General features: G+C 35.6%; 1 protein-coding gene across 7 annotated transcripts in view; it reads left to right on the forward strand.

Annotated features, from left to right (window-relative positions):
* CREB5 (cAMP responsive element binding protein 5) overlaps positions 1-12,028 on the forward strand; it is a 270,328-nt gene that overhangs the window by 157,607 nt on the left and 100,693 nt on the right. Inside the window, exon 1 of one of the 7 annotated variants that reach the window (XM_032236846.1) lies at positions 11,052-11,113. The exons of the other annotated variants lie outside the window; for them this stretch is intronic. Coding sequence (XP_032092737.1) covers positions 11,067-11,113 — 47 coding nt within the window. The 5' untranslated portion in view covers positions 11,052-11,066. Of the gene's footprint in view, positions 1-11,051; positions 11,114-12,028 lie in introns of those variants that run through there. 7 annotated transcript variants of the gene reach the window in all.

Genomic DNA, 12,028 nt, shown 5'->3' on the forward strand with positions numbered 1-12,028 from the left:
ATTCTTTATTTGAAAATCTGCTCTTCCATGCAATGTCATAAAAGTGGTTTGGATTACAAGAATCCAAACAATAAGCCTATAATAAAGAACTGCTGGCATCTTGTGGTAACTATTTGAATGAACTTTTAAATAATGACTTTAATTATTGATAGTAGTCATTTGTTAGCACTTTCCTTCAGATCATTATAGGATTTTAAGTGAACAGTTGTTCCCTAATTTTCACCTGATTTTTATAGCTAGAGTAATCATCTGTGCAATAAACTGAATTGTAGGACCACTATCTAAAACATGGCCTTCCTGATTTGGAATCAACTACCATGAGTTGTAGCAAGTGATTAGAGATAGACCAAAAATTGCATAGTTCTTGTTACTCATTTCTAGTCAAGAGAATCTGTTCCTGAAGCACTATTTTGTAGAAATACAAATTCTCCTTTCTGGAATGGGAACAAATATATGTTGGTATGATTTGGCTCTTTTTGGCAGAAGTCTGAAATCATATCATAGTAAAAAAAAAAAAGATTTATTCCCAAACATACTTATTTACTTGCCTACTAATTTATATATTTAATTAATCAATTAATTTATTTGCTGCCCATCTTGTAATATTACGAGCGCAAACATTTTGAGATACATCTCCCTCAAGTATCAGCTGTATTTTTGTGACAAAATGGAGCCTCTTGATTATTCTTTTTTTTAATCAAAATGTCAATGGTGTTCAAAGAGAATTAGACATAAGATAAGAGCCAAGGTGCAGTGGTCAGAAGGCAGTACTGCAGGCTAAGTTACTGCTCACTCCAGGAGTTCGATTCTGAGCTGCTCAAAGTTGACTCAGCCTTCCATTCTTCTGAGGTCGGTAAAATGAGGATTCACATTGTTGGAGGCAATATGCTGACTCTGTAGTCCTCTTAGACAGGTGCTGTAAATTGCTATGGAGTGTTATATAAGTCTAAATGCTATTGCTATTATTTTTTTGGTTAACTAAAAGGAAGAGCTTTTTTGGATTTTTAGTTCTGTTACTCTGTTAGTTTCAACTGTGCATGTTAGACCTGAATTTTTTACTATACACTTTAAAGTATATAAGGCCACACAAGTTAAAGAAAGCAAGTTGCATGCTTACTATCTATTACATCTTGTATATGCAGAATGGGTTTTGTATTTCATGAGATCACTTTAAAAAGCAGCTTCTTATGCTACACCGCAATTCCTTTGAATTTTTCTTTCCTTTCATTGTTGAACACATGGAACTATTTTCCCATTTTGGATGCCATCCAAAGCACCCAGGTTTTGTTTTTTTTAAGTAATTAAGGTAACATATTTAACTTACCTACTGCAACCCTCTAAGAGAGCTTTTGATATAGTGTGATTGTAGCAATGGGTCTCCTTCAGAAAAGTTACTATGCATATTTATTCTCTATTTCAAGTCTGCAGGGCGGGACAGCAAATGGAAAAACTCATCCTTGAAATAAATTATTCATTATTTATTAATATAAATATAAATTCTTACACCCAAAAGATAATTTCCTTTTTGATGTGTTAAAAAATATTTTATACTTTTATTTTTCTTGTATTTTTGTATCTTTTGTATGAAAGAATTGGTCTTCTATGTGACACTGAACAGATAATTCTGTTATCACAGTGGAATTCTTCCACATTCAGCCAGAACCTTAATAATCTTTCTGCCCTAACAAAATGTAGTGTAACGAAAAGACAAGTTATTTTTGCACAGATAATTGCTGATGGAAAACTATCATACTCAACTTGCAATGATTGTACAGTCAGGTACTAAACTGTCTTCACAGCCAAAGATGCAAAACAAACCAATCTGACAGCATGAGCAAAATTAAATTAATCCAAGCAAAGGTAGAAGGTAGGCTAAAGTCAACCAAAGCTTTAAAAATAATCAATCAAATTATAGTTAGGATTAATGTCTTTTTCCAGCATGCCTCCAAGCTTGCCAAGCATAGATTTTTGGCATATCGCCAAATGTAGTGAATCAAACAAGTGGCCTTCTAACAATGCCTAATGCAGTCTCAAGAGACTTTTCCTCTGGAATCAAGAACAAGTTTATTTATTTATTTATTTTTCACATTTTTGAACCGCCCAACTTATCCTTGCTGATCTTGATAGCCACTAGAGGATTATATAGTCTGAAACTGCTGCGACATTAGATAAAACCAAATGTTTGCCTTGTGTGAGCATAAGATTAAAATGAAGGAATCCTGTTGTTTAGTGAAAACAGTTTCCTTGGGAACCCTGGAATCATTTTACCATGCTGCATGATGTAATTAACTGAGTCCAACATTTACTGTAAGGGAACCATATGTGTATACATTAAAAAAATTAATTGCCCAATTCCAAACATATCCTTAGAAATTATGAACTCAATGGGACTTACTCTCCAGTTCAAATGCTTTGGATTTAGAGTAATGCTTTCATTTTTATCCTAATTAAGACCCTGTGAAACCAGAGCTAGGATGATTCAGAAATCTTGGTTTGGAAAAGAGGGGGGTGGAAGAAGTCTGCTTGAGGGAATACAGCCAAATACATAAAATTATGAATTGGCTGGAAAAAGTGAGTAGGGAATACTTACATAGCCATTTAGATAATACATAAAATATGAAAAGGGCACCACATGAAAATTATGCATAACAGGTTTCAAACAAACAGAAAGACTTGTTTCTGCACATAGACAATTCTGTTGCCCTTTGAAAGCTGAAGACTAATCAGCCAAGATAAATAGGAATTTAAGAAAGGCTTCGGTAGGAAAAGAGTACCAATAGTTACTAAAAGTAATTTTCCAACTTTCTCTTTTTCTGAGATATAAGCTTCAGTCTTGGACTGACTTCATTTGAAGAAAGCTAATCCAAGCCTGAAACAAATTGCTTATGAATAATGAAGTTTCAACACTGAGTTAGCATAGTCATACGAAAATGAAATAAGGTGCAAGAAGTGAAAGTAAAACATGTGGGAAATATGAATAAAATTATTTTATAGCTGTGATGGTCTGTTGTATAGTACAAACGTATAATGTGATACAGTATCAACATTTTCAAATATCATTATATTATTCTGTTCCCCTTACAGAAGTACAGTATGTATTAGAGAAAAAAGAAAAGAGAAAATTAAAAAAAGTCACCAAATTTCATTGACTAAAATTTTAATACACAAGTTGAGATTTTATATTCATCTTTTAAAACTCCAGTGAACATACACCTAGTATATATTCTTACTAGATTGCTTTTCAGTATGTTTAGAGAGACAAGATTGATGTAGTAGTTAAGGCATCAGGGTAGAAATCAGGACAATGTAACTTTAAGCCCATCCAAGCTAGCCGTGTGACTTTGGGCCAGTGAAACAGGGGAATTTTGTTATTATGGGGAGAATATATTTACCACCTTTGTAGAAATAACAATAATATATGTGTGTGTTTTTTATTTGTGCTGATAAATAAATAAAGGGAGACTAGTATAGATCGATTTCAAGCTATTTAGCTCTCATCAGCTAGCCATACGCTTACTGGGATTCGAACCTGGGCTATGTTACATATTAGGCAGACGTCTTAGCCATTAAGCCACAGGCTCTGATCCGTTATCAGCTGAGCCAGGGAGAAAGGTATATATATAAAGTCACAACCCCTGGTATGCCCCAATTATGGGAGGAAGCTAACTGCTTCCATTCTCTGTGAATCGGCTTGTCACAAGAGTCCATCACGACAGAAACCCAATATTTTTATAAAATAAAAAAACACAAATATAACAAATGCAACAGTAAAAATACACACACACACACACACACAGAGACACACACACAGACACACACACACACACACAAACATACATACATACATACATACATACATACATACATATATATATATATATATATATATATATATATATATATATCAGGGTTTACAGCTGTAATTTAAAAATCTACAGTACATTGTTCAAAAATAGTAATACGATGCAGAAGACTTAATTTGAGTGTCAGTGGCCATTGCAGTTTTAAGGTTATTTCACTTGAGCGTATAGGAAAAAAGAAGACATTTTTCACCCAATTTCCTATGGGCAAATGTCAATACTAAAATGACAAAAAAGGTTTTTGCATTCCAGCTAACACTAATTGATGCTGACAATCTCACTTGAGATGTAATACAAAAGAAGCTGAATAAATCTCAGAGAGGAGGGAGATGTTTCTTCAGTTCATGATTAGGATAAGGTCTGGAATTTTACCATTTCGTATATCAGGGAAGATGGAAACCATGCCTTTACTGAATAGTTCAGTTCCACTGGAGCATTACAAAGTATTGAAAACTGATTGCTCATTAATTTTCAACTGGAACTGGTCCATTCCATTTTTGTGTACATGATAAAGGACATTACATGAATTGAAGCCATTTTGTTTTAGATTATGCAAATATGATAGGCTTTGATTCTGATCAGAATGGTGGAATTGGTGGAGAACAGGACAAAAAGTTGGTAATCTTTTCCTCATGCCATTTTGCTGGTCGAATACAGTCTTCTCTATCGGCCTTTTGCAATTGTGGGATGCTTTTTTTCTACTGAAAAATATAGTTATCTATATTGACTCTATATATTTTTCTGTTCAAATGTTCATAGCAGCAAAGATGAGCAACTGAACCTGAAAAACAGCACCCTGATGAATATCATCCAGATATGATGTAAATTTGAGCATAGTTTTTAAAATTTGAAATTCTAGCCACAATCTCTGTATTATGATTCAAAACTCTATTTTTTTCTGTCTTCCAGAACTCAATCATCCATAATCCCAACACTCTTTCTTTCCTCCCCCCCTCCCACCCCGTAAGTTTGGCATTCCACTTCACACTGAGACATTTTCTATCTTTACCACTCTAGTCTTCGGATAAAAAATTCTTTTTGGTTCTGTCCACTAAAAATAATAGGACACCCAGGTAGAACTGAGCATTGAATATCTCCACATGATTTTTTGCAGTGATCTGTGACTGAAAGGGTTCACAGAAAGCAATTTGCAGAGAAGTCCTTAAGAAACCATCTGCATGGTTATTTAAAATTAAAAAAGGAAAAGATGCCACTTTAAAAAGAGGTTTTTTTAAAAAATGATATGCTTATTAAGTCTTTGTACATGTGATAGTAATTAAAGCTTATTTAACCCTGAATTTTTCTGGCCTTCATGATTCCATAGGGAGTAGAAGGATTTGGGGTTGAAAAGAAAAAAAATGCCTGGAGGAAAGGGAAATGTTCTTGAATGGACAATAATTATTTTGGAATTATTTAGCCCATGTATTGTTGAGAAATACAGATTTTTTTTTTAAAAAAAATGTACAAACAGTTTAATGGGTTTTTTTTAAAGAACACCTTGTTTCCTAAAAACCTAAGATGATTTTACACTGTTCTAATCAATGAAATTGACACCAAGTTGAAAACCATAGGTCAATTTGTCAATTGAAGCTGTAGGGTATCTATTGTACTCAGCACTGGAGTACTTGGAAGTGTTGGGCACATGATAATCTTAAGAATATTTACTTGTATATCATTCCCACTTACTTCTAAACAGCTTACTTTACTGAGAATGTTATATTCACAAGCGTTTTGGTAGACAGGTGTGCAAAAGTGTTTTTAATTAAAGATTGAGGCAAAATGATGCATTCATGTTACTAGGGTTATAAATATTTCAGATGTTACTCATGAGTTAGCATCAGCTGATCCTGCCAAATACTCCTAGAGTGATGTGATTTCAAAACATAGATATTTTGGTTGCGTACGCAGACACTCAGTTTGCAGCCAGAACTCTGGAACTGTAACTCTGCTTACATCAGACAGCTGTGAGGTCTGCCCACCCTTTCCCTGAGGAAGATACAGGCCGAAGGGAGGAGCAGTAAACATTCCTTAGCAAGTCAACTGTGGCTGTGGGCATTGCTCTGAGATGGATACTTTTAGAATTAAATATCTTTTTCCTCCCATCCCACAGCTCCGTTCACATTTATCTGGATATTAAACATGTGAAGATTTCCAGTGTCTGAAGGAAATAATAGAATGAGCAAAATTAATATGCACGTGAAAAGATGCATATTTGGTATTATATTTGAGGGGAAATTCTTCTGGACTACAGGAAATTATTAATCATTGACAGATCACAGGAAGGAAAATGGGAAAATGGTGTTTCCTGTAACAGAGGAAAGATTAACAGTCTTAGAAAATACCTGAACTGGAAATAATTTTTGCTCTCAGACCAGTGTCAATTTCATTTTAGCTCTTTTAAGCATTTAACTTAGGACTGAAAAATACTTCCTGGTTTACTGATAGCGACTATATTTTGAATTAAATCAGTTTGATACTATACTCCTGAAGAACCTAGTGTGATTGAACTGAAAGTATCTGTATTATTTTAGGTTTTTTTTTTAAATATCACATGTAGCAGTCAAACATTCTATTAAATTTTTATTAATTTTGTGAAACATTAATTCCAATACAAGTTGGAACACACTGATTTTGATATTTGTCTGAGTGAACAACATTCCATTCAAAAGACCTTTGATTCTGAAAGAGTTCTGTAATATAAGACAATATTTCTAAATACTAGTTAGTACAAGCCTAGTCGCACATATTTTTTACAGAGGCACCACTTAGAAAACCTAGGGACCTAGACATGCTTTGTTCAATATCTCTGATAATATTATATTGCAGTAGACGAAACAAAAAATACTATCAGTGAGCTGTAATATATGTTGTCCTCAACTTACAATCACAATTGAACTCCCAATTTCTGTTGCTAAGTGAGACATTTGTTAAGTGAGTTTTGCCTCATTTTATGACATGTCTTGCCATGTCATAAAATGACATGTTGTTTAGTGAATCACTGCAGTTGCTAAGTGTAACTGGCTTCCCCATTGCTTGTCAGAAGTTTGCAAAAAGTGATCACATGATTCCAGGGCACTGCAACTGTCATAAATATGAATTAGTTGCCAAGCATCTGAATTTTGATCATTTCACCAAGGGAATGTTGTAATGGTTGTAAATGTGAAAAATGGTCATGAGTCACTTTTTTCAGTGCTGTTGTAACTTCGAACAGTCACTAAACAAGCTGTTGTAAGTTGAGGAACACCTGTAGTTTAAGCTGCTGTGCTAAGGTCGGGAAACAAAGGTTCCTACCTGTCCTCTAACACAAGCTGATTTTGGCTATCTGTGTTCAAACCTGGGTTCTAATTGTAGTGGGGGGTAATATTAATGCCTCTCTGACTTCCTAGGAGAAAAGTGGATGACTAACAAATATACACGTTTTGATAATATGTATAGGGTTTCCTGGGCAAGGCACACACACACACACAAAACGGGGGGCATGATGCTAAGTTGTTTTCAGAGTTATATCTTAGAAATAAGTAATACTTCACGAAATATTTTAACTGAAAAAAAATACATATGAAAGAAATGGAAGTATATTTCCAGTATTATTCAATTCTAGGCAGCATTCCTGGCTACATCTGGAGCTTCTAGCAGATTAAAACTAAGTGAAATTATCATCAGTCATCTAATGATGAAAGATATTCCCAAACAGGAATCACATTTCGGAGTTTAAGAGCTGAAAAAGTGGCTCATTTCTCTCAACTTCTTAACATTTTTCTGTTATGGCTAACAGGGAGAAACTAAGAGGAAAATCTACCTAAGGATGTATGCAATTTATTTAAAGCAGTTCCTGTGCACCCAAATCTGATATTTTATAATATAAGTGTGTGCTCCATTGCAATGCCATGTTGTACAACAATTGCAGTTTTATATCTTGAAGAAAAAAAACAACCAACATTTTAGCATTTAAAATAACATAGAAAGGCCTATTGCCAGAAAAATTAAGAGGTATGTGGCTGAAGGTGTGATTTTTGGTACTAATAGAAAAACATTGCAGACACCTCCCTATAGTTGCACATCTTATGAAGTTTTCCATTTTAAATGGTTTTGTTTTGCTTCTGTTTACATATACTCTAGATATGCTACCTGCCTTAGAAAAATTGTTAGAAACATGTTTCCCAAGCTTCAATTTTTTAAAAGAACATACTGTATTTATTTATATCTTTTGGACCAAAGTTTCTTAATATTTTCCCTAAATATTTAGTACTGGTGTCAAACCTTCATACATTACAAAATTAATGGAAAATTTATAATTGAAGGGATATAATATGTTTCTACAATTATTATATTTATTTTATGTTATTTATAAATTAATATACTTCCCTTAAAAAGAATTGCAAGCTTGCTGGTAAAGAGAAAAAAACCCTTCTAAATTGTGGAAATAGTCTGCAATGCCTGGAAATAAAAGAAAGCTTTAGAGTGATTAAACATGTTTTTATTAAGTTACAGAAGATGAAAAATCAATAACTAGTCACTGGGACAAAAATGAGTTATGTAGGCCAGTGACACAGTGAAGCAAACTTTAGAACAGCTACATATGATATTGTCAAGTTACTGGCTTTAGTGGCGCCAGAAATAATTATAGCTGATCACCTCTTATGCACAATGCTTTCACTTGATGAATCTGTCATATTCCAATATAATATATTATTGACATCAATCCAGTTTAGTAGATAGATCCAAATAACAGGATCTTTAATTTCTTGTACTTATAGTTGATTATCTATGGAGATAACTAAAATTCATAACTGGAAATTAGCCATTTGAGATAATAAAAATTACAACAAAGACATATTCTAGAAACTATGTCCCTGTCAACCAAAAAGGAAAAAAAAACATTTGTTTTAGGAATATTTCAGTTTTCAGTGATGTATTTTTGAAAACTACCATTTGCATAGCCCTTTATAAAATGTATTTATATCCTACCTTTATTGTTTTTACAAATAACTCAAGGCCACAACATATCCAATATATCTTCCTCCTCCTATTTTCGTCACAACAACCCTGTGAGGCAGGTTGGGCCAAGACAGAGTGATTGGCCCAAGATCATCCAGCTAGCTTTCATGGCTAAGGCAGGGCTTGAACTCACAGTCTCTTGCTTTTTAGCATAGTGATCCAACCAATAGACCAAATTGGCTCTTTTAAAAGACAGATCCCTCCCCCTCCCAATATATGCTACATTCTTTCTTAGGTTTTCTCATCTGTTACAGTTCCTTTGCCAGGGTTACTTTCAGATAAATGTGATTTTTTTAAAAAAATGTTTTAATTTTTTCTTCCCACTTCAATTTTTAAAATTGTCTTCACATCACTATTGTAAAAGAATGAACTAAAATCCTGGTCTTTCTGTCCAAACCTCCTCCTGTTAAATATCATTGGATATATGCATATGCAATTGTACAAATAAGTTAATAGGGACTGAGATATTTTTTTAATGGTTTCAGACATCCAGAAGAAAAATTTCTTAATTGCTGCAGATAATTACATAAGTACTGTTCTAGCTGACACAGCAATTACCCAACATATTTATTTGGAAACTGGGTACATATTTTTTTTTTTAAGACCAAGAGTTACATTTGGATTAAGTGCTTTATACCACATTCCATAAATGCAGACAAAGCCTGGGCAAAGAATGTAATCTATCTTTTAATTCAAGGTTGTAATTTGGAGTCAACATCTGAAGGGTCTTGAACCAACAGTGAAGGTTTTGGAGAAATGGATGCAACACGCGAGGTGCCAAATCAGGGCAAATGGATTATTGTCGAAATGTCCACCCAGTTTATTTGTTTTTGTTAAGTGAAATGGAGTGGGAAAGACTAGGAAAGGAGTGCGTATAATGGGTAGATGCAACAAAAGAAGGCAGAAACACACCTTTGCTTATCAAGCCACTTTTGAGTGCAATGTGTAGCGTCAATAATATTGTCAGACAATTATGAAAAAGGATTTGAGGAAACATCTGCTTTTTTGGCAACTATGGTGCTGCTGGATAATTTTAGATCAGAACGTAAATTGTCTCATTGGACGGAAGTCACATTTTATAGAGCAATAGAATTTGGTAATAATTATTTATTTGTTTAAAAATAGTATTTATAATAGGAAGAAAATGAACTTTGTTAGCTATATTCCTGGGTTGCCCTCCCACAATTAAAAAAAGGAAAGGAAAGGAAAGGAAAGCTATCGCCAATTCCGCTACAGCAGACCATTTGTATGTTTGCCCAGATGGCATCAAAATTAAATTAGAGAAGAAAGGTAGCTCCCCTCTCTTCCTCTTTCTTAGGCTATGGAGTTTTCCCTGAGGTCCAGCTGCACCAGTCAGCAATCAGTGGATAGTGAGGGTGTGGGGGGGAGGGAGACACCCGGAATATCGCAAGTAAAGATGCTACTGTCAGAAACAGCCCTTTTACAAGAGAGTTGTATCATGCAGGCTCCCTTTCTTCTCCAGAAAGTCTCTCCATTATTTAAGGAAGTGAAGAACTCCGTTCGCTTTTAAGGCAAGGTAGAAGACTCGACGCAGACTTGTCCCGTTTGTTTCCCCATCAAGCCCAACATATTTCACATAGTTCTGCCCTCGTGTTCCTGCTTGTTTCGCTCCGTCTTCCTTTTCTCAACCTCCCACTCCGCGCGCCCTTTTCTCTGCTGAGGTCCGAATGCGCGCGAGAGACGCGTCGCTCTTAGATGCGCGCGTCTGAAAGAGCGGTGCACCTTTCCACGGGGGAAAAAGTTGTATGTATTTGTGATGGCCCCCATGCTGGGGGTTTACTTCTGATCTCCTACATGCAGCTGCTGTGGCCGTTCTGAGGCGGCACTGTTTCTTTTTCTGTTTACTCGTATCCAATGGCAATTGCACCATCGAAGTCTCTGTGTGTCTGGAACTTCGCCTGGGGCTGTTTTGGTTACATTGAAGATTTGTGTTTGTGCGTGTGTGTGTCTGTGTTTGTGCGTGTGTGTGTGTATGTGTGTATTTGTTTGTTTCGGCTGTGCCAGATTTAAATGGTGACTTCACTAACACCGAGCTAAAAACGAGGAGGGAGGGAGCGTACGGAGCAGAGGGAGCGGGCCAGAACCATTACATCATCATTTGGACTGGAATCAAATGGGAAGGATATGACTCACTCGGGCTAGTTAAGCTTTGGCTCAGGTTCTACGTACACTCACTCCAGTGCTCTCATGTTCTGCACCTCAGCAGGGAATTCAGACCCAGTGATGTCCATGAGGTTTGTTTTTAATTTTCCTCTTCTCCTTGCTCTCTACGACTCACCCTGCTACTATCACTTCTGTTCCCTTATGTCTCCAATGTAATACGTTTCCTCTTTGAAGAGGACCTCTCGCCTTTCCTCTCTCGCCCTTTTTCTGCTCTTCGAATTTGTTTGGGATTATGCTAAACATGCAAAAGACTCTCTGGCCACGACCGGACGAGGCTCAGTAAACTTTGCGACAGAAGTTTCTATGCCGTTCCCTCTTTCGTCCCTAATCGGAGGAGACAGGGAGAGAGTTAAACTGCAGGGACCAATCATTGGGATGGTGATGTAATGGTGGAGCTGCAGGGTAGTTAAGTAATGTGAGATGTAGGGGGTCAGGGTTGCAAAGCATTTACCTGCTCTCAAGGGGGTTTAAGTTTATTATCAGTTGCAGCGACTGCAACTGGCTTCAGACAGCAGCCTCTAATTATTTACAGGCTCTCCTTTTTAATCTTTTATTATTCGATGTAAAACTATCGTGGAGTGTTTTTCTTTTCTCTCCATATCCTTTTTATATTTTTTAAAAAATTCCCAACCTGATATTATCACAGCTGCAAATTATTTTCTGCTAGGTTTTTACACACACTCTCACTCACTCTTTCAGAAAAGTAAGAAGAGACTGTTCTTGAAATGCCACTGGTCAATTTGAGATCGGTTAACTGCTGTCTAGTAGAGTAAAAGGTTTCACATTCTCTAAGAGATAAATCATTTAGGAATGTGATTTGTGTAGCATATCCCAAAGGTGCCACTCAGGGTTTTAAGAGAATACTTGGCCAGTCTCAGTACTGAAAGTCCTGCAAGCTTTGCAACCAAAGCTTATTTGTGTCAGTGGGACAACTTAGATTGCTGTGATTTCAAGACTCTGAATCTTTTACAACATGTTTTCTTTTG

Source organism: Thamnophis elegans, chromosome Z (assembly GCF_009769535.1).
Source record: "Thamnophis elegans isolate rThaEle1 chromosome Z, rThaEle1.pri, whole genome shotgun sequence".
NCBI classification, from domain to species: domain Eukaryota; kingdom Metazoa; phylum Chordata; class Lepidosauria; order Squamata; family Colubridae; genus Thamnophis; species Thamnophis elegans.